Here is a 22,518-nt window from a genome sequence, read left to right on the forward strand (position 1 = left end):
AACAGAACAATTAATACAGTTAGTGTAGATATTAATTAGAAATTCACACAATACTGTCGCGTCCATTGTTCTGGATTGACAATGAACGTTTGACATTAATGTCGGCATCGCAGCGATTTCAATAAATAGAAATATAATAAAAATATATCTTTATAATATAAATAGATAGAGCATCGAGACTCCAAAGCGGGTCAACTTTTAATTAGCTAATTATCAAATTAGCTGTTTTGTTTTTTATCAGTGTTCTATATACTTACGCACACAATGTATCTTGATATATTTATTCACTCACTAATTACAAAATTAAAATGTTATTTATATACAATTACTTCAATAACTTTATGTTAATTAAAAAAAAAAAACTAATTATTAAAATAACAAAATTGTTAACATTTAAAAAATTGAACGCTAAAACGCAATAAAAACCAATAAAAGCTTGAGAATGTGAAGGAAATCGTATTGATATGGAGAAAAGAATTTTTGACATTTGGGTAGAAATGTAAAGCTCGTATCTGGCAACACTGATATTTTTTTCTTCTGATTCACGCGAACGAAACTGCATAATAGTTTTTTGTTATACAACTTAGAATGGCAAACAAGCTGACAGCCCACCTGAAGGCAAATGGTAACCGTCGCCTATAAATATGAGCAATATACCATGGACATAACAGAGTATACTGTTTCGTCCATGGTACCCCCATGCGTTGCCATTCCTGAGGACTCAGGTGTTATTCCTCTGTACCCTGTAAATTCACGCTATATCCCAACCTTCAAACCGAAACACAGCCATGCAAACACAACTGTTTTACGGTTGAAACACGAATGGGACAGAGGTGCCCAAGCAAACCACTTTTGTACCAAGTTTCCCTCTGGTAAATATTAGTAATACTGTTAGTAAAACACCATCCGTAAAATAGCACCCGTTACTGTTCACTGCTGAACATAAGTCTCCCTCAAAAGGTGAGTTTGCCAATGGTTGCCACGTTTGACAACCGCACTGAGGCTTTGGTGATGTTTTAAGAGATACGCTGCTGTTGCTATCATACCTCGACCGTTAAGTTCCCTCAGTCGTCTCTTACGACATCCAAGCGAAAGGAAGAGGTAGCTCCATCTATGCTGGGACCATATAGAAAAAATATTTAAAATTTTTAAATAAAGAATTTAAATACGATCCAGATAAACGGAAAGACATGTAAACGAAGTAAGTCTTTTACTTGTTTATTGTAATTATAGTAAGTACAAGTTTAACCCTAAGGTTAAATATCCTATTAGTAAACAAACTGTTTAAGTGTTTGTGTCATTGTTTGCAAATGCAGCAGGTAGTAACTTGCTGTTTGTGAAATTAATGCATAGTTTAAATGTTATTTAATAATATATATTACATATACAGGGTGAAGTCTAAAACGTTTCTTTACTGACTTTTGTTAGCGACTTCTTCTTGGCTTGGCATGTGGTCCTGGATTGGATTAGTTCTCCCCTTTCTTACCCCGTGGGTGTCGTAAGAGGCGACTAAGGAAAGGCAAGGGATGGGCAGCAGCGTCCTCTTAAAACATCATTAAACCAGAGGGAGACTTTGTACAAAAGTCGATTGCTTGGGTCTATCTATCTATCGGTAAATGCGCTATCGGTATACATTGGTGGGGCACCAGTAAGGTATAAATGGTGAGTATGAAAAGTTAGGTCAGTTAGTTCATAGACGACAAATTGAATAATAGATTTGTCACGATGATTTCCAGGGTGAAGCGTGTGATGGTCGATCTCGTAGGGTATATTGAGCCTAATTGCTGTTGCCAATCTACCTGCCAAGCGTGGCAACTACTCACAAAACTCCCCTTGTGGTGAAGGCTTATGTTCAGCAGTGGACTGCAATGATAAAAGAATCATGAAACCATAGTCGTCAGGAATGGCAAGAGGGATATAATAGGTATCACAGTATACTCTCTGTGATGGTTCTGTTCATGTCCAAAACAATGGCTTACTTGCTAATTTAACCACTTTCCATGAGGTGGGCCGTCAGCTTGTTTGTCATTCTAAATACCATAAAAAATTAATCAAATAATCAAAGGTCGAAAAACGATAAAAAAAAAATTATATGGGATACTTTGAATACAAGGCGCGTCCAATATTATTATGGGAGATTTAAGACGTTTTATGGTTTTACGACTTTTGGGAACGACATCGTAACCTTCAAGAAAAGAGCAAGGCCGGCAGCACACTTGCAATACGGCGTTACTCATGGGTGGCGGTAATCATTTACCATTATGGGAGCGGCATGTTCGTTTAACCACCGTCTTATATAATAAAATATATGTATATATAAGTATTATTATAACAATTACACAGATAGTAAAGTTTATGCCTTAACAGCTTACCAAAGTGGCGTATAGTTTCCGGCACATAATTTAAAGCTCTGACTTAACAGGATTAGACGAGATCCAAAACAAGTTATAAGCCTAAGGAATCAGAGTTAGTAATCTATACATAACTACATGCTGAGGATATGCGAATAGTTTAGTAATCTTACTTACATATATATATATATAAATATTATATATAAATATATAAATGCAGCAAGCCTCATAGGTACCTCCTAGGTAGTTGGTAGTGATCCCAAATAAATTTTTTACCTTTAATTCACGTTTTAAGCCCTTGTTATATGTAATTGTATAAAATAAAGTGTATTTCTAGTCAAAGATAAAATGATATGATGTTTTTTATATAAAAACTAGCTGCCCCACTCGGCTTTGCCTGGGTATTTTAATCTTTCTTTCATACAAACCTTCTTCTGACAATTACAAACACAACAAAAAAAATATTAGTAAAATAGGTGAAGCCGTTTTGAAGTTTTTTTTTTTTAATACAACGAAAGTGGCAAGCAAGCATACAGCCTGTCTGATGGTAAACGGTTACTGTAGCCTATGGACGCTTGCAACACTAGAGGTGTCACACACGCGTTGCCGATCCTGAGGTGATGTGCTTTCATACATTCGTCAATTAATTTTATATTGTATGGATTTAACAGCCTGTAAATGAAACTTACAAAGGGCTACATTGTAGTCGATATATAAATAAACCTACACTCCTAGATCCCTAAGACATAGTGGTGTTTACAGGACGGCTATTGTCTTATTTAAATTCTGCAAGAAGATTTAAATACAAAAATGTAAGTTATTTGTGCTCTTTAGCCGATTACAAAATAAGAGGGTCACGTTTTTCGGGTATATCGAAGAGGCTTAGACTGTGCCTCTCATTATTTTTTCAATAGATAATGTGCCTCTATATAAACGCTTTGCTATATCCAACTCTTTTGTTTTTGTGTTTTTTTTTTTTATTAATGGTTTGTATGATTTTATTCTTGTGTGCGTGACGATTGCTGTTATATATTGTTGTAGTAACTAAGTGGACGAATATATATATATATATATATATATATATTTTAACTATTTTTTAAGAAACAATAAATATTTATTTATCATCTATTTTTAAAAATGTAATCTATGCCCTTCATCCCATTAGTACATTATCAAATTTTATAGTGATCGATTGCTTGGGTAACAAACAAACAGACTCTGTCCCATTCGTGTTTCATACCGTGTTATTGAATAAACTGTTATAAAAAATGCTATAAATTCTTTCTTTTATTCTATTCTTTTAAATATCCTTTCATCCCTTAACATATCTCCACCTGTAATCAATTGGTTTAACTCTTATCTTGAAGGTCGACTGCAGTGTGATATGGCAGATTGGTGTTTACTGGGTACATCTCCTCTTCTTTTCTCTGCATTTATCAATGCTATAACTCATGTAATTTTTTCTTCAGACCATCTCTACGCAGACGATTTGAATGGCATATCTGAAGCAATTGATGGAATTTTCAGGCTTAAAATATCGGAATGGGCGAAACAGTATACTCGAAAATTATGTCCATGGTAGTCATCGTAATTATAAAATGATCATGATGCTTTGGCGACTATGAAAACTTGTACCACTTTACATCAGGTGGGCTGTCATTGCTTACCATTTGCCACTGTTATTTTTTCTGAAGTTGATATAAAAAAAACATAGAGAGATACAGAATATATATATATATATATATATATATATATATATATATATATATATATATATATATATATATATATATATATACTATCTTCGTGAACGTTTTGATTTTCTGCAATGACGTGTCCTCGTCGAAATCTCTTATTCATCTACTCATCTACGGAAAACGTAGATGAAATAGGTATTCTTCCCATATCTTTATTTTAAATATTTTTGAAGAAACAATAAATATATTTATTTATCATATTTTTTTAGGTAAAAAGTAGTATATGTGTTCATCCCATTAGTACATTATATATATTTTATAGTGTGTCGGTTGAGCTATATAATATAATCTAAGGCGTTAAGAGGCTATTTAACAAACAAACAGACTCACTTTCACATTCATAATATTAACAGAAGAATATCATCCGATCCTGCTTTTGAATAAACTTTTATAAAAAAATGCTAAAAAAAAAAAAAAAATAAATTTTAACAATATGCAGATGGCATCAACAATCGGTGAAAAGCAGCTAAGCTCAGGATACCGGCTATCGCACCCGCCTGCTGGTGAGGAAGTCTGCATCACCGGCATATCCGGATGCTTCCCGGACTCTGATTCCGTCATGCATCTACAGGAGAACTTATTCAATAAGGTAAATTGTTATGACTTGATATGACACACAATGCCATCTAGTTCCGAACTAAGTAAACTTTGTGTCATTGATACTGATGGACATTAAATAACAAAGTATATACTTAAATTTAATTTATTAGGCTGTGTGGTCCTGGCATAGAATTTCCAAAGAGGGTTGACGTCAGGCAGGCGACCGGTCGTAAAACTATAAGCCAAATCTTTTTGTAATATGGACAAAAAACATATTACGCCGACCCCGAATAATAATTGGGATAAGGGTAGGAAGCTGGATGGTGGTCCCAGCATAGAATAGGCCACCTCTTCCTTTCCCGTGGGTGTCGTAAGAGGCGACTAAGGGAGGTTGAGGAATGGGCAGCAGCGTTCCTATTAAAACATCTCCAAAACCTAACTGCGGTTGCCAATCCGCCTGCCAAGCGTCGCAACTAGTGGCAAAACACCCTAAGGGATTGTTAGTAATGGAGACTGAGAATCCCACTGCTAGCAATATACCCAACCAGGTCGACCTCCTCGCGGTTCCCCCTGGAAACTATCATGGTTAGTTCTTGATGAATTCATCATGATGGGCTAACTGGCCTGTTTTCATTCTCATCGATCACCCTTCACTGGTGCTCCGCCAGCGTATCCCGTTAGCGCAGGCGGAGTTACCATACCATTTTCACCCATAAAAAAAAAAAAACACCCTAAGGGCGAGGCTTATGATCAGCAGTGGACAGATAAAGGCTGATATGATAATGATATGTAAATCCTTTGTATTTGTAATCATCATAGATTATATAGATAGAGTATCAAGTGTCAAAAACAGTTTTACATCTAGTCAGCTAAATAGACATTTGGCTGACTCAATTTTAACAATTATTTTAAATATAATAATTATAATGGAGTCAGCCAAATTGGAACGGATCAAAGTTATCAGTCAAGATAAACTTTATTACAAATCTTTATGAACTGTTTACCCATGTATGGCCTTCCATAGCTAGGGGACATTGTGGGGTAATTTCCTACTTTAAAAGGCCCAATGCCTTACCTTACAATGGAAGGTCCCAAGAAAATTAGACAGATTCGCTTTTTCAAAGTCACTTAATTATGGCTTCAGCCTTACCAAAAATTTCTTAAACTTCCACATTAAACTTGGGTCTAGCTGTTATATTGGTTTTTTTATTCATTCTTTTCATTCAAAGATTGATGGACGTGGAAGAAGCGAAAGAGGTTTGTTTGTATCGAAGCATTTGGCGTTCCATTGCTTCTGCCTACCCTAATGGGAGACAGGCGTGACAGATGTAGATATGTATTCTTTTCGATTAGCATTCCTTTTCGCATTCACTCTCATTCTGGCCTTATCATCTTTCATACAGTCCATCCAAGTCCTTTTAGGTTTTCCTCTGCCCTTATAAAAAAAAAATTATATATAAAAATAAAAAAAAAATATCAATTCAGTCTTCTTCTTTTCGTTAATGGCAATCGGTCGTTATTTTTACGACCATTTCTGCCAGTGTTATGTATAAGAGGCTCGTACTGGAGATAGAAATTATATCTAAACCACTGGTCTAACTTTGGACTTTTTGGTATAAAGCTGAAAAAGACAACACAATATGAGTTAGTAATAAATATCAATACAAAACTCTTAAATATATATTTCCTATGAACATATAAAATAAATACATAATATAGAATTTATAGTTTGATATTATTGTTTTTGGTAAAATTTACATATAATGCATAAAATATTGGTGTTTTCAGTAAAAGAAATATTTATAAGATTATTTAGGTTAGTAGGCTGGGGAGTTTGTTCTTTGACAAGTTGTGGGTATAATGGGCTTGAACTATTTACGTGACAGGACAGGCAAAAAAATATGGTTTACATCACCACCTTCTTGACCACATTCACAAATAGAGTTTTTTTTTAATGGATGATAATGGAATGGTGACCCCACCCGCGCTATCGGTATACACCGGCGGGGCACCAGTGAAGGATGATAGGTGAGGATGAAGTAGGTCAGTTAGCCCATCGTGACGAATCCAACAAGTATTGTTCACGATGGTTTCCAGGGGGAACCACGTGGAGGTCGACCTAATAAGGCCCCCCTCACAAACAGAGTTATCTCTAATTCTAAGTTTGTGTAAAAATACTGAATGACATTCAGTATTTCACTTCATTTCATATGAATTAATTTAATAATATATTAAGATGTGCTACATCATATATAAGTGTACAATTTACTATTAAAATTTTTGATTCTTCTCCACGCCATAAAGGTTTATGTAAATCCAATTCATTATTCTAATATGAACGTCGCGACGCTATTTCAAAGTCACGTCGTACTCGACAATCTCCAAGCGTGCGTTTTTTCCCGCGCATTTTTTTCATTACCATAATCTACGTACGTATTTTGGGTGTATATGTGAAGTGATATTGTATTGCAAAATATGATTATATGACGAACTAGCCGTTTCCCGCAGCGTTGCCCTATGTAGTTCTCGTAGTATCTTTCCCATTGGAACTGTTCATGAATCCGGTCTACCAGAGCGAGACTTTGTACAAAAGTCGATTGCTTGGGTACCTCTGTCCCATTCGTGTTTCAACCGTGAAGCAGTTGTGTTTGCATGGCTGTGTTTCGGTTTGAAGGGTGGGATATGGCGTGAATTTACAGGGTACAGAGGAATAACACCTGAGTTCTCAGGAATGGCAACGCATGGGGGGTATCATGGGCGAAACAGTATAGTCTGTTATGTCCAGGGTACTGCTCATATCTATAGGCGACGATTACCACTTTCCATTAGTTTGTTTGCCATTCTAAGTTAAATAAAAAAAACCTTCTTAATACAGAGAATACTAAACTATCCTATATAAAATTACCCACTCGAGGGATATCAGTAGGTAGGTACGTACCGAAAGTGTTATTCTGAAATAATTTCATTTATAATCCTTTTAAATTATAGTTATATACTGTAACTAAAACTGTAAACGTTCTCATAATTTAAATCAGCTTTTTCTCTTAATGACTTACTCAGCTTTTCAATTTATATGTAATATTTACGCTTTACCAATATTAACTGATTTATACTAACTCCACTAACTAATTAATTAGTTATGAACTTAAGCAAGAATATAAGTAATCTTTGTTATATAATAAAATTGTATTTACGCAATGTCTATACTTATGAGATAATAATAATTAAATTAATAGGGGAAAGGGATTGTTAGTAATGGAGACTGAGAATCCCATTGCTAGCAATATACCCAACCAGGTCGACCTCCTCGCGGTTCTTCCTGGAAACTATTATGGTTAATTCCTGATGAATACATCATGATGGGCTAACTGGCCTGTTTCCATTCTCATCTATCACCCTTCACTGGTGCTCCGCCAGTGTATCCCGTTAGCGCAGGCGGGGTTACCATACCGTTTTCATCAAAAAAAAAAAAAAAAAACAAATAATTAATAAATACACATTACAAATATGATCACAATCATCAGGTGGATCTGATTACTGATGACAACCGTCGATGGGAACACGATCACCCCGAAATCCCTCAACGTACTGGGAAGATCAACAATGTGAACAAGTTCGACGCCTCCTTCTTTGGGGTCCACTACAAGCAAGTTCACACCATGGATCCCATGAGCAGGATCCTATTGGAGAAAACTTACGAAGCTATTTATGATGCTGGTAAATTTACATTATATCTATCATCACATTATATAAGACGTTCATTTCATTTTCATAATCATTTCTGCCATTATCCCCGTCCACTGCTGGATATGTCTTTCCCTATAGACCGCCGTAAGGAACGATCCAGAGCCACCTGCATCCACTGACTCCCTGCAATGCATTTCGGGTCGTCACTCTATTTAATTTTGGTCGTCCTACGCTGTGTTTGCCCATACGAGGTGAGTGAGTAGCGACTCAAGAACCTTTATTCCCTATCGATTGTCTGTTCTTCGAGCTATGTGACCAGCCCATTGCCACTTCAGCTTGCTTATCCTTCGGCCTATGTCGGTTACTTTGGTTTTTTTTGCGGATATCTTCGTTTCGGATTGTATCACGCAAAGAAACTCTGAGCATAGCCGTATCTATAGCCCGCTGAGTAATTTAAAGGTTTTGCAGTCGTGTAGGACCATGTTTCGATTCTATAAATCATCTGTTCAATTATTTACAAATAATTTTATTCTTGATTATGCTCAAGATAATTTAATATTTTGTCAGGTATAAATCCAAATGACTTGCGAAATACTAAGACAGGAGTTTTCATTGGTAGCTGTTTTTCTGAATCTGAAAAGACTTGGTTCTACGAGAAGATGCACGTTAACAATTACGGCGTTATTGGGTACGTTTCTATTTATTGACACATATTAGCTGACTCGGCAAACGTTGTTATACCATATTCATTATTTTGAGAACTATACATGAAAATTTATCCTACTACAATTATTATATTCGAATGCTATCTTGTAACCCTATTGCCGCATATAAAAATCGCGATTAAAAAACAGGAGTTGATCGTAAAAGCGTGAAAATTTGAATTTATATGTATTTTTCAATGCTAAGTTATTATAAAATAAAAATAAAAAAAGTTGTCAAAAAAATAAAAATAAAATATTTAGAGGTGGGTCACCCTTATCATTGAGAGGTATAAAAAATAGATGTTGGCCGATTCTCAGACCTACCCGATATGCACACAAAATTTTATAAAAATCGGTAAAGCCGTTTCGGAGGAGTTTGGTAACAAACACCGTGACACGAGAATTTTATATATAAGATATATAAGAGTTTGGATAATTTATTTTAAAGAAATCTTCAAAGTTATCTTTTATTTATAAATTTATATATATTTATTTTGTCCATATTCTATTCTGTATTTATCAATACATACATTTTTTTGAAATTTCTGTTCATTTTATTATGAATTCTTGTACTAGTTGTAAAATTACTACTAGTTAAACTTGTTGCTATTGTAGTATATTTAGAAATAGATACTTTTTATTGTTTCCTTCATATCATTACATTAGCAAACTTATTATAAATACAAACAATATCTTATATATAAAATTCTCGTGTCACGGTGTTTGTTACCAAACTCCTCCGAAATGGCTTTACCGATTTTTATGAAATTTTGTGTGCATATTGGGTAGGTCTGAGAATCGGCCAACATCTATTTTTCATACCCCTCAATGATAAGGGTGACCCTCCCCAAATTTTTTTTTTAACAAATTTTTTCATTTTTATTTTATTATGATTTGAAAAATTCACACAACTTTAAATTTTCATCGTTTTACAATCAACCCATGTCTTTTCATCGCGATTTTTATATTTCGCAATAAGTGGTAAAACAACGTTTACGGGGTCAGCTAGTTATAATATAATAGCTAAATTTTATTTACGGTTTATAAGGTGACGGTGTAAGAATAAAATGTGTTATTACTCCTTTTGTGATAGTGAATGAAAGTAACCTTGTTCCCGCAGATGCTGTCGTGCTATGTTAGCAAACCGCATCTCGTACTGGCTTGGATTGACCGGTCCGTCGTACACCTTGGACACGGCCTGTTCAAGTACACTGTACGCTCTTGAGCACGCCTTCAAAGCAATCCGTGAAGGGTATTGCGACTCTGCCATTGTAGGCGGGGCTAATTTGTGCATTCATCCTTTTGTATCACTGCAGTTTTTCAGGTATATTTAACGACTAGTTTTTAAGTTTGGAGTTATATAGAAAACTGACTCTTATGGGATTTTCATAGTTCCAGTTAATGTTACTGAAAGAATATTATAAATAGATGGGAGAAATGTATGGTAGTGATTCTATTGACGGTACTTACTTCTAGGTTAAGCCTAAGCTTAATTAGTTTAATTCGCGGTTTAGGCGCCAAACGGTTAGCACTAGATTCATAGTCTGCATTACTAACAATCTCTTTCCCCCAGTACGTACCCAGTTTTACTGTAGAAGGAACATTATCAGTATTTTTTTTTATATAATTTTTTTACGCTTGATGTAAAAAATGTTGCAGAGAGTCAATGATTTTATATCGACTTGTTATTTTTTTGCAGTTTGAGGCTGTACTTTGTGACTAAATATGAAGATTCAGAAGACAGCTGATATATTGAAGTGATGATTATAATAAAGTATCCTCTCTATTTCTTGCTGTTACAGATTAGGTGTATTATCAGTCGATGGTGTTTGCAAGAGTTTTGACAATAAAGCAAATGGTTACGCTCGCTCAGAGACTATCGCTGTTTGTTATCTACAGAAAGCAAAGGACTCAAGAAGGTAAAATGTTATTTATTTATATCTTTATTGCATAAACAATAACATATAAACAATTCAAGTGAAATACATATAAAATATATACATAAAGGTACAAACGGCGGACTTATTGCTAGGCCAATCTCTTACAGACAACCTTTGGTTAATAACAATTAATTCATAAGGACCTCTTTGAAATTGCTAAAAAGTGAAAAATTTTGGTATTGAGATTTAGCTACATAAATTGTTAATATCGTGTTATAAATATTTCCTCTTCGGAAATCAAAATTTTAGGAAGATATGAAGGGTTTGGATCTTTATTCTTTTTGTACACCTTGTAAAGGATTATATTACAGAAGATAATCATGTAAAATTTACAAATTTCTGTAAAATTAATTATTTTTATTACTATTATTATTATTCATTATATTGCAAAAATTGGTGAGCTGCGATATTATTTTTTTTAGAGTATATGCCCAAGTGGTCCATACGAAGACGAACTGTGATGGTTACAAGGAGCAAGGCATTACCTATCCATCTGGGCAAATCCAAAAGTTGCTCCTCAGCGAGTTTTATGAGGATTGTGGTGTAGCGCCTTCCAGTTTGGATTTCGTTGAAGCTCACGGGACAGGTACGTTAATTTTATGTGACTTTCACTCCAATATTTATAGATATTGCAGTAAAAATCCATTAATTCAAATCTACAGGTACTCAGATCGGTGATCCTGAAGAGTTGATAGCCATTGATGAGATCTTCTGCACCGGCCGATCTGAGCCGCTCATGATTGGCTCAGTCAAGTCTAATTTGGGACACACCGAACCTTCTTCAGGTCTTTGTTCGATTGCTAAGGTATTTTCCTTTTTTTGTGTATTTGCATGATTCTACCTATGGACTCTACACAGTCTTCGCTAAAACGGTCAATAGTGTAATAGAATAAGGTAATGTAGGTTGTCTTTGACACACTCATTATTAATGAATAATTTGTCAAAATTTTAGATTACTTTTAGTCTTAAAAATGTAATTTTGAATAACGATTATAGAACCAAAATAAACATTGAAACAGGATTTTAAGATTTTAATGCCGAGCTTGCATGATTGGGCTTTAGTTTAAAGAGTGAGTTATGCCAGTGAAATTATAGGATATGGAGGCATAACACCATGTATTCTGTGATGCTATTCATGTCTGTAGCCGACAGTTATCGCTTCCCACCAGTAGAACTATATTGGCTTCTTCGCCATTCTAAGTATAAAAAAATATTATGCACCATAACTTCGATGTATTACATTTTAGATGTGTATAGCATATACCACTGGATTGATTCCACCAAATCTGCATTACGAAACACCCCGACAAGGTATCGCTGCATTATCTGAAGGTCGCCTCCAGGTCGTAACTGAGAAGCAACCCTGGAACAGGGGACTGAGTGGTATTAGTAGTTTCGGCTTCGGTGGCGCGAATGCTCATGTACTCTTGAAAAATATAGCTTCTGAAAAGGTAAACAATGTAAACATTATGCTAATAGTTACAATTAAAAAGTTAAAAAAAGTATTATAGGCATTAGAAATTGGTAACATAAATGATTAATAATTTAATAAAAACACACAGAATGTATCACTGAATATATGCCAGTGTAATAATTTCTGCTCTTGATTAAGAGCAGAATGTTATTAAGTTAATTGTAGCTTATATACTTTATGACAAAAAAAAAAAATAGAGAATATGATAGAATCCATAAAAATGTTTTTTTGGCACCAATTTTTGAGTAAAAACTGATGTTTTTACTTTTATCATTTTGTCTGCTTTTTACAAATCAAATCAAATGAAATATTTATTTATTTAATTGTATGATTTCTTACATTTACTTTTAATAGCAAGTCTTCTAGGTATATTTGTTGTAGAAGACATTATTTTACTTTACCCAGGTCAATAATAGTCTTCCGGCTGATGCATTGCCCCGCCTAGTTTGTGTCTCTGGTCGCACTAAGTCAGCTGTAGCCAAGATTTTTAATGATTTGGAGTCCAGGACAGTAGATGTTGAACAAGTGAGATTGTTTCATGCTATACATGATAAAAATATTGAAGGACATCTTTTTAGAGGATTTACATTGTTGGGTAATATAATTTTTCAATATAATATTAATAAAGCATGGATTACCTAATTGGAATACTATTAAAAAATTATAAATAGTACAACGGCAATTAATTTAGAATTTTATTCAATAGTTTTATTGCAGTTGCACAAAAAAATTATGCAAATGCTGGAGTTAGTTAAGAGGGCTTGATTTGGGTTTGAAATAAAATATTAAAAAAAAATAGTTATAATGTTTAATTTGAAACTTAATCACAAAAAATATTTGCTATTTTATATTCGGTAACTAACTTATTAGTTGATGATACAATTAAAGGACAACATAACACTACTTTAATCCCGAGGATGTAGTAAGGAATGAGTAATGAAATGCAGCATAAAACTTTCTTCTTAAGATAAACGTCTTTTCTGTATAGAAGACATTTATGCTTAGCATCTTGGTTCGAATACAAATGGGATCGTGTGATCTTGGTATGGGATCGTGTGATCTTGGTATGGAATGGGCCACCCCTTCTTTTCCGGTGGGTGTTGTAAGAGGTGACTAAGATAACTTAATGGTCGAGAGCAGTTCTTTTAAAATACTACTAACTAACTGCCAACCCGTCTGCCAAGCGTAGCAACTATTGCCAAAACCCCCCAATGAGGGAAGGCTTAAGTTCAACAGTGGAAAATTAACCGCTGATATGGTGATGATTAGGGTTTTAAAAATATGTTGTACGAGTAGTAACTAAAAGTACCTAAGCCAAATAATAATTGAATTTTAATCTTTAGGATCAACGCCGACCAAAAGCATATCAATAGCCCGTGATATTAACTATTTCTCTGGAGTCCGTCGACCAATTTGGTTTATATATTCCGGCATTGGATCACAGTGGCCCACCACTGCTATGCAACTTATTAAAATCCCGGTCTTCGCTGCTGCTATTAAGAGGTATAATTACTTTGTCAATATTCCAACGAATTAACTAACTAGTGATGGTGAATTTGAAACAGAAAAACTTATAATTAAGTTTCGAAATGTGATTTTTTGAGTTTTTCACAGTAACTAATAATCAGAAGATCAATTTAATTTATGATAAGTTCAAAACTAATTTGTAATGTTTTAAATTCATTCAAGTTATCACTTGATCTTGTTTTGATAATCTTTTCTTTTAATAATGCGTTTAAATAAATAATATCTCACTATTATTTTTGTTATTTCATATAGATGCCATAAAATATTAAAGCCGAAAGGGATAAACTTGATCAAAATAATTACGGAATCCAATCCCAAGATTTATAATAACGTACTGAACTCCTTGATTGGCATTGTAGCAATTCAGATCGGTCTTACTGATGTTTTAAAAACTGTAGGCATTTTGCCTGATTATATCATTGGTAAGTGTGATTTTTTCAACTTAATGAAACTATAGCTAAGTAAATAAAAGTGTAATGAAGCGAATACTTGATTCGACCATAAGATAGTCTTCTGAAGTACCAATAGTGCAGACATTGAAGGAGGGTGGGATATGGCGTGAATTTACAGAGTACAGAGGAATAACACTCGAGTCCTCAGGAATGGAAACGCATGGGGGGTATCATGGGCGAAACAGTATACTCTGTTATGCCCATAGTACTGCTCATGTCTATAGGCGACGGTTACCACTTTCCATCAGGTGGGCCGTCAGCTTGTTTGCCATTCTAACTTGTATAAAAAGAAAATTGTTCTATATGATGCCCATGGCTATTCATTCATTCATTGAAAAGCTCGCCATCGACAGGAGTTCACCCTATACCTAAGAGTTTAGACGATCGCAAACAGCGCGTTTTCAGAGATGTTTCCTCTCACGAACGCTTAAGTTATGGAATGAGGCCCCTGTCGAGGGTTTTCCAACAGCTACTACAAGCATGGGGTTCTTCAAAAGTTTTAAAGAGGTTTCTTCAAGGTCAGCAATGCGTCCATAATGCCTCTGGTATTGCAGGTGTTTATAGGCTACGGTCACTGCTTACCGTCACGTGGCTCGTATGTTTGTTTATCACCTCAGTGGTATAAAAAATAAAATAAAAAATGAGTTAACAGATTGAATGTTTCGATTTATTTCTGACTTTATTTAGAGAGCATTTTTGTAATCATTTTAACAAAATGTGTCTATCTTTTAATTTAGTTCTTATTAATAGTTTGCAAATAAATTTTGTTTTAACATCATTACTTATTATATTCTTCTCAAAATGTTCAGGACATGGTTTTGGCGAGTTGGGTTGCGCATACGCAGACGGTTGCTTAACAACTGATCAGACGATCTTAGCTGCGTATAGCCAGGGGCTGGCACTTACCGAAACTAAGCTCCTCAAAGGATGTATGGCTACTGTTGGCCTTGGTTACGATCAGGTAAATGAATGTTACAATGCTATTCTAAGTATTTTTCCTAAGTCAAGTCAATTATTCATGACAAGTTTTGATTAATTTAAGACTAGTTGGCACTATGTGATATCATCGTCATCATCTTAGCTATTATTTGTCCACTGTTGAACATAGTCTCTCCCCATAAACTACCATAGAGAACGGTCCTGAGCCTCCTGCATCCACTGACTCCTTGCAATGCATTTGAGGTGGTCACTCCATTTAGTGGGTGGTTGTCCTACACTGTGTTTGCCCAACTGGGTCTTCACTCATTAACTTTTCTTCCCCATTTGTTTTCGGTTCTTCGAATTATATGGCCAGCTTACTGCCACTTTGGCTTGCTTATTCTATGAGATATGTATGGAATTATTTATGTATTCGATTTTCTTTTTTTTTGCAAAAGTTCTTATTTATTAAATTAAACATTTATATTTGCTAGTTAGGGATTAAATAATAGTAATGTGCTATAAATAATCGTACTGTAGAAATTATCTTTAAATTTATTAATACAGGTTTAGTTCCTGATAGATCTTTACGTGCTAGACGTCATACGTCCTCATTAATATTATAAATGTGAAAGTGAGTTTGTGTGTTTGTTTGTTTAGGGTCTTAACTAATCATTATGAAATTTGGTATACATGAATGTATAGAATGGAGAAGGATATAGGCTACTTTTTATCCTGGATAGTTAACATTTTTTATTTACAAAGATGAAATTGCGGGTTAATGTTATAACATTACCTATAGGTACTGAAACTAAACAAAATATTACAAATCCAGAAGCACAATTGTACTCCGCAAAATTACTTTTTTTCTGATTTTACTTAATTCTTAAATGATTTACTGGTATATGATACAGATTAAGTCGATGTGTCCACCCGAAATAGAAGTGGCTTGTCGCGACAGCCCCAGCTCTAGTACCTTATCGGGCCCAGCTGATATCATGAAGAGCTTCATTACAAAGTTGTCTGCTCAAGGAATATCCGTCGAAGAAGTTCCGTGCTCCAATGTAGCTTTCCATTCGCGTTACGTCGCTGAAGCTGGTAACATATTGCTTTGTATTTTCTTTTTAGTAAAAATTTTAAATTTGTTAAATTTGTAAAGTCAGATATTTTTGGCAAATCTTTAACAGTTTGTTGTCGCCATTTTTCATTTTACACTGTCGTATTATCAATACGTAGTCTATATTTGTATATCAATGTGGCATCATCGTCATTATATCAGCCCATAACTGTCCACTGCTGAACATAAGTTGTTCTCATAAGGAGAGTTTTTCCGGTAGTTGCTACGCTTGACAGGCGAGTTGGCAACCGCAGATAGGCTTTTAGTGATGTTGATAATGAATCAATATTTATCATCGTTAGTATTATATTAGTAATTAAGTGCCCCCTGCAGAACAAAGGTTACTGCACTGCAGAATGCAAAAAGCCTAACTGCGGTTGACACCCGCAGTTAGGCTTTTGAGATATTTTAGGAGGAATGCTGCTGCCTATCCCTCGATCATTTAGTTCCTTTAATTGCTTCTTACGATACTCCCCATCCCAGGATAGGAAGGTTTGGCCTATTCTATGTCGGGCTCACACAGTAAAGGGATAAAATATTGGTCTTATTCTATTTATATCAGTTGAACCTAAATCAAAACCCATTAAAGAAATATAAATATGAGTCAAAGTACAAAAAGTAACCGACAACGTTTAAACTTTTCACTACTTGATATCTAAAGAATTTCTTAAAAAAGTACTAATAAATCCGATTTTATCTGTGCATTTCAGGTCCCAAAATTCAAAAGTATCTCAAAGAAGTCATCCCATCACCAAAATCCCGTTCTCATCGCTGGATATCCACATCAGTTCCTCAAAGCCAGTGGAAGAATCCCAATGTGGAGCTGTCTTCTGCTGAATATCACACGCATAGTCTTTTAGTACGGTTTTATTTATTCTTTGTTAATACATTCTTTCCATATTAAGATTTGAGGAATTAAAAAATAATTTTTGATTTTTTTTTGATGGGTGAAAATGGAATAGCAACCCCGCCTGTGCTAACGGAATATGCTGGCGGAGCACCAGTGAAGGGTGATAGATGAGAATGAAAACAGGCCAGTTAGCCCATCATGATGAATTCATCAGGAATTAACTATGATAGTTTCCAGGGGGAACCGCGAGGAGGTCGACCTGGTTGGGTATATTAGGTAGCAATGGGATTCTTAGTCTCCATTACTAACAATCCCTTTCCCTCCAATTTTTAAGTGTTGGCAGTCACACACATACTAGCGGAAGCAGAATTAAACAAAATATAATCATCTTTCTATCCTTATCCCAACTATTATTTGAGGTCGGTGTAATATGTTTTTTATCCATATTACAAAACGATTTGGCAATTCTTTTTGGGAATGCATTTGTTAATGGTTTCCGCCACCTACAGTATGGAGGAATGTATTGAGGAAAAAAGGAAGGAAATGTTGGAGAAGCGTAAAGGAAATTGGCAAATAAAAGGAATAAGGGACTTATGTGGGAAAGGAAGGAGGGGGAGGGTTCAAAAAACAATTCTAATCAAATAACTAGTGATTAGGATTTCCGCAAGGTATGTAGTACCTACTTTAGTAAAATATATAAACAGTAATTAAGTATTTTGTTTTATACAGAGCCTAGTTCTTTTTGAAGAGAACTGTCAACTAATTCAAGACAATGCTATCACTATCGAAGTGGCTCTACATGGATCTCTTCATACTGTTCTAAGACAATCTCTTAAGAAGAACATTACTGACATAGCTCTAACTCGAAAGAGCGATGAAGATAATGTGCAGGGACTGCTTATAGCGCTCGGAAGGTGACTTACATACTTTAATTTATATAAAGAATTTAAAAAAGTAAAAAAAAAATCTATTTAAATGCCATAGATTAAGAATTATAATATAATATAAATGCCATAGATACTGATTTCACATTTGGCTGAATTTTTTTTAAATAAAAACAAGGTGCGCTTTTTTTAATTAGCACATACGGCACACCACATTAACAATTGATTTTCGTACAAAATTACATATTTTAAACATAAGTAAACACGTTTTTTGGTTTGTAGTCCTGGCATAGAATAGGCCACCCCTTTCTTCCCCGTGGGTGTCCTAAGAGGCGACTAAGGGCGGATGAGAATGAGGGATGGGCAGCAACGTTCTTCTTAAAATATCTCCAAAGTCTAACTGCGGTTGCCAATCCGCGTGCCAAGTGTGGCAACTACTGGCAAAACACCCCAATAGGGAGAGGCCTATATTCAGAAGTTTCAATTAAAGGCGGATATGATGATAATGACGAAACACGTTTCTCCCCTTTTTTGGGGATGAAGTGCCTTTAGAACCGATACGGTATAAAAATATTTCTTTTTATTATTAGTTAATATGTTAATTAGACAATAAAATACATTGAACTTAATTTGTGTTTTTTTTGCAGACTGTACAATTTGGGACTAAACCCGCAGCTCGCTAACGTCTATCCCCATGTGTCCTTCCCCGTATCGCAGGGCACACCTTACCTGGCACATTTAGTGGAATGGGAGCATAATGAAGATTGGTCTGTACCAAATTTATATTAATACATATAATATTTGTACCTCCAAGTTTTTTTATACCACAAAGTTGGCACAAGCATACAGCCCGTCTAATGGTAAACGGTCACTGTAGCCTATGGACGTCTGCAACACCAGGGGTGTCACGTGCGCGTTGCCGACTCCGAAGAAACTTTAATATATCCTCTTTGAAGAATTCCATACTGTAGTCTTTAGGTAAGTAAACAAAGTATATCGTGATGCAGGCAGCTTTTTTTGTATGGCTGATTCAGTTTCAAAGCCCATCTGCGGTTGCCAATACGGTTGCTAAAAATGGCAACTACTAGCAAAACTCTTCCAAGGACAGGTCTATGTTCACCAGTGGACAGTTATCGACTGATATGATGATGTGTTCCGGTTTGAAGAGTGGTGTAGAGAAATTATCAAGTATATGCATAACATTAGTTCACAATGAAAATTTTAGAAATGTTCAAATAGGAAAGTTGGAAAACACGGGTATAAACAGTATAAGAGAGAACAAATAAATTAAATTAAAATTTTATTTCTAGGTTCGTGGCTTCGTACAATACTGAGGAGAAAATAACGATAGGGGAACGTGATGTTAACGTGTCTGTCGCCGGTGAAGAAAATGAATATTTATCAGGCCATGTTATCGATGGTGAGAATTCATAAACAGTCTATTCTATTCTACTTTATTTAAGAGCTGGCCCTCTATAGACTAGGAGCAAGCGAATTCGTCGATGGAATCGACATCGCTAGCGACTCCGTAAGTTCGAATGAGTCACTCGGCGTTGCTATCTTTTTTTTTTATATAACTTAGAATAGCAAACAAGCTGACTGCCCACCTGATAGAAAGTGGTAACCGTCTCCTATAGACATGAGCAGTACCATGAACATAACAGAAACACAGTCATGCAAACACAACTGCTTCATAGTAGAAACATGAATAGGACAGAGGGGTACAGAAGAATAACACCTGAGTCCTCAGGAATGGCAACGCATGGGGGGTATTATGTGCGAAACAGTATACTTTGTTATGTCCATGGTACTGCTCATGTCTATAGGCGACGGTTATCACTTTCCATCCGGTGGGCCGTCAGCTTGTTTGCCATTCTAAGTCGTATAAAAAAAAATGTGCCCATGCAAACGACTTTAATATAAAGTCTCTCTCTGGTATTTAATCTCCCTCTGGAGAATATATTTTGTTTTACGTTTTTATATTTCTTTCTCTGTAAATTTGTATAAAAAGCTAATTTTCAACAGGTCGCAACTTGTATCCGGCTACTGGGTACCTAGTGCTCGTATGGGAGACACTTGGTAAGATGATAGGAAAGCTATTTGATAAGTTGTCTGTGGTAATCGAGAACGTTCGCTTTCAGAGGGCTACAAATATTCCTCAGGACGGATCCATAACGTTCATTACTACGATACACAAAGCAAGCGGAGATTTTGAGGCAAGTATGGCATTATAATAAAAGAAAAATGTAGATAAGCGTGCCGAAAGGAAAACCTGGAGGTGGCACTATTTAGCATTACTTTATATGTACCTACACTTCCGCGCAAATAACAAACAATTCTTGTTTTTTAATTTTTATTCTTAGAAAGAAAGAAAAAAAAAACATTTATTGACAACAAGGCGGGCGTTCATAGGCTACGGTAACCACCTACTATCAGGTGGGCTGTATGCTTGTTTGTCAACTCAGTGGTATAAAAAAAATCTTGATATCCATTAATTTCTCTCTTTCCATATAGATAAAATCTTATATGAGAAAACAGTTCAGAGTACGATAGGGCTGTATACCTGAAGAAGCTTAAAGCCCATAAGGGTTTCAATTTTAAAATTAAAAAAAGAAAAACTCTAAAAAAGTAACAGTTTTTCTACCTGTGTTTATTTTAGATTACAGAAAGTGGGGCAACTATTGTAACTGGCCGTGTATATGTAAAGGAAAACGTGGCACAAGATTACCATATGCTGCCAAAGCTCCCTGATATGACCGGCCCTAATATCAGACATGTGCTCACTAAAGACTTCTATAAGGAATTGAGACTTCGAGGCTATCAGTACAGGTAATAAATTTAGTGATAAAGACGTATAAACAGAATAAACAAAATTTCAAAAAATATAATTGTTAAAACGAATTCCCATTAAAAATATTTTAATATTTATAGCGGATTATTCCGTGGAGTAATGGGTTGCAACGTTGAAGGCACTCGAGGTCGGCTCGCCTGGGTCAATAACTGGGTCACATTCATGGACTGCATGCTGCAGCTCAAGATCATCGGCCAAGACACCCGCGGCCTCTTCGTGCCCACCAGGATTGAGAGACTGACAATTGATGTGGACTTACACTACTACGTTTTGTCAAAAATGAATTCAAATTCCAAAAAATGTACACTTGAAATTCGTAACTATCCTGATATTAATGTTATCAGGTAAGTATTTACAATTGAACAAAACAATAATTTATCAGCTCAAGAAGCTAAGAAGTTAAATATAATAATAAAATAATAAAACTCTTTCTCGAGCTGCCCAATTATGGAACAAACTCCCTTCCCACATACAAGAGAGCCCTTCAATTACCTCTTTTAAGAAAAGGTTGAAGTTACATTTTCTTTCGTTTGAGTCATAATCTTAATTTTTTCATTTTTATAATTGAACTGTCAAACCTTAAAATCATTTAACTAAATTTCTATTGTAGGTAGTATATTCATTTATTTTAACATCCATTGTATAAGTAGGTAGGTATTATATTTATTTATAGTATATGTATTTATGTAGTATTTTATTATGTATCTTAATATTTTATTTAACTGTATATTTGTTTATGTACTCTAAATATTAATAGTTGTAACACTTCAGCTGCCCGCTAACAACATGTTTTCTAACTGCATTTCTCTGACAGAGATCTCTTCCAGTCAACCCGACTGGAAGAGATCTCTGTCAGAGATAAGTCCACCCTTGCTCACAATATTTATAAACGCATTAACATTGTAATTTACAAGTGCAATAAAGAATGAATATTTTGTCACACTTAAAGTCTTTAATATAATGAAATTCAAAGTTATTAATTATTATATTATAAGAGAATTAATAATTATTAAATATCATTATAATGATGTTACTTATTTAAAACATAAAAAAAAACATTATAGATAATAACTGACGCTGAAATTTAATACGTAATATTTTTGAGCGAATAATTGGAATAGATACTCAGTATTGTATATTTTGAGATTGTTTTAGTAAATATCGTCTAATTTAAATATCTGCAGGTCGGGAGGTATAGAAATCCGTGGTGTGCGTGCGACGCCGATTTACAAGAGACCACCATTAGGCGAGCCTGTGTTAGAGAAGAACGTGTTTATTCCAAATTTCGGAAAGAACACGATGAAGGTCTTGTTTTAATGTTTCTTTTTTTTTTATTTACGTTATTTTTGACAACAAAAACAATTATTCAGACATTTTTTTCTTCCATCTATATCACTATATAATTTTTTTTAGACTACATTCCCTTCTTGTCACATTTTGTTTTTAAATGTAAATAGTAAATATAC

At 34.8% G+C, this 22,518-nt stretch overlaps 1 protein-coding gene across 1 annotated transcript in view; it reads left to right on the top strand.

The window, feature by feature from the left end:
- Positions 1 to 3,111: 3,111 nt before the first annotated feature.
- Positions 3,112 to 22,518, top strand: part of LOC113514917 (fatty acid synthase-like) — a 32,308-nt gene continuing 12,901 nt past the window's right edge. The window contains exons 1-22 of the mRNA XM_052895988.1: positions 3,112 to 3,163; positions 4,548 to 4,697; positions 8,173 to 8,365; positions 8,903 to 9,023; positions 10,160 to 10,363; positions 10,842 to 10,958; positions 11,402 to 11,565; positions 11,642 to 11,784; positions 12,227 to 12,430; positions 12,859 to 13,048; positions 13,797 to 13,956; positions 14,233 to 14,402; positions 15,242 to 15,393; positions 16,265 to 16,448; positions 17,178 to 17,326; positions 18,047 to 18,231; positions 18,849 to 18,968; positions 19,512 to 19,621; positions 20,227 to 20,417; positions 20,861 to 21,030; positions 21,133 to 21,396; positions 22,237 to 22,357. Of these exons, the coding sequence (XP_052751948.1) occupies positions 4,548 to 4,697; positions 8,173 to 8,365; positions 8,903 to 9,023; positions 10,160 to 10,363; positions 10,842 to 10,958; positions 11,402 to 11,565; positions 11,642 to 11,784; positions 12,227 to 12,430; positions 12,859 to 13,048; positions 13,797 to 13,956; positions 14,233 to 14,402; positions 15,242 to 15,393; positions 16,265 to 16,448; positions 17,178 to 17,326; positions 18,047 to 18,231; positions 18,849 to 18,968; positions 19,512 to 19,621; positions 20,227 to 20,417; positions 20,861 to 21,030; positions 21,133 to 21,396; positions 22,237 to 22,357 (3,462 nt within the window). The 5' untranslated portion in view covers positions 3,112 to 3,163. The remainder of the gene's footprint in view (positions 3,164 to 4,547; positions 4,698 to 8,172; positions 8,366 to 8,902; positions 9,024 to 10,159; positions 10,364 to 10,841; positions 10,959 to 11,401; positions 11,566 to 11,641; positions 11,785 to 12,226; positions 12,431 to 12,858; positions 13,049 to 13,796; positions 13,957 to 14,232; positions 14,403 to 15,241; positions 15,394 to 16,264; positions 16,449 to 17,177; positions 17,327 to 18,046; positions 18,232 to 18,848; positions 18,969 to 19,511; positions 19,622 to 20,226; positions 20,418 to 20,860; positions 21,031 to 21,132; positions 21,397 to 22,236; positions 22,358 to 22,518) is intronic.

The sequence above is a fragment of the Galleria mellonella genome, unplaced genomic scaffold, assembly GCF_026898425.1.
Source record: "Galleria mellonella isolate WM207_F2 unplaced genomic scaffold, CSIRO_AGI_GalMel_v1 utg312, whole genome shotgun sequence".
NCBI classification, from domain to species: Eukaryota; Metazoa; Arthropoda; class Insecta; order Lepidoptera; family Pyralidae; genus Galleria; species Galleria mellonella.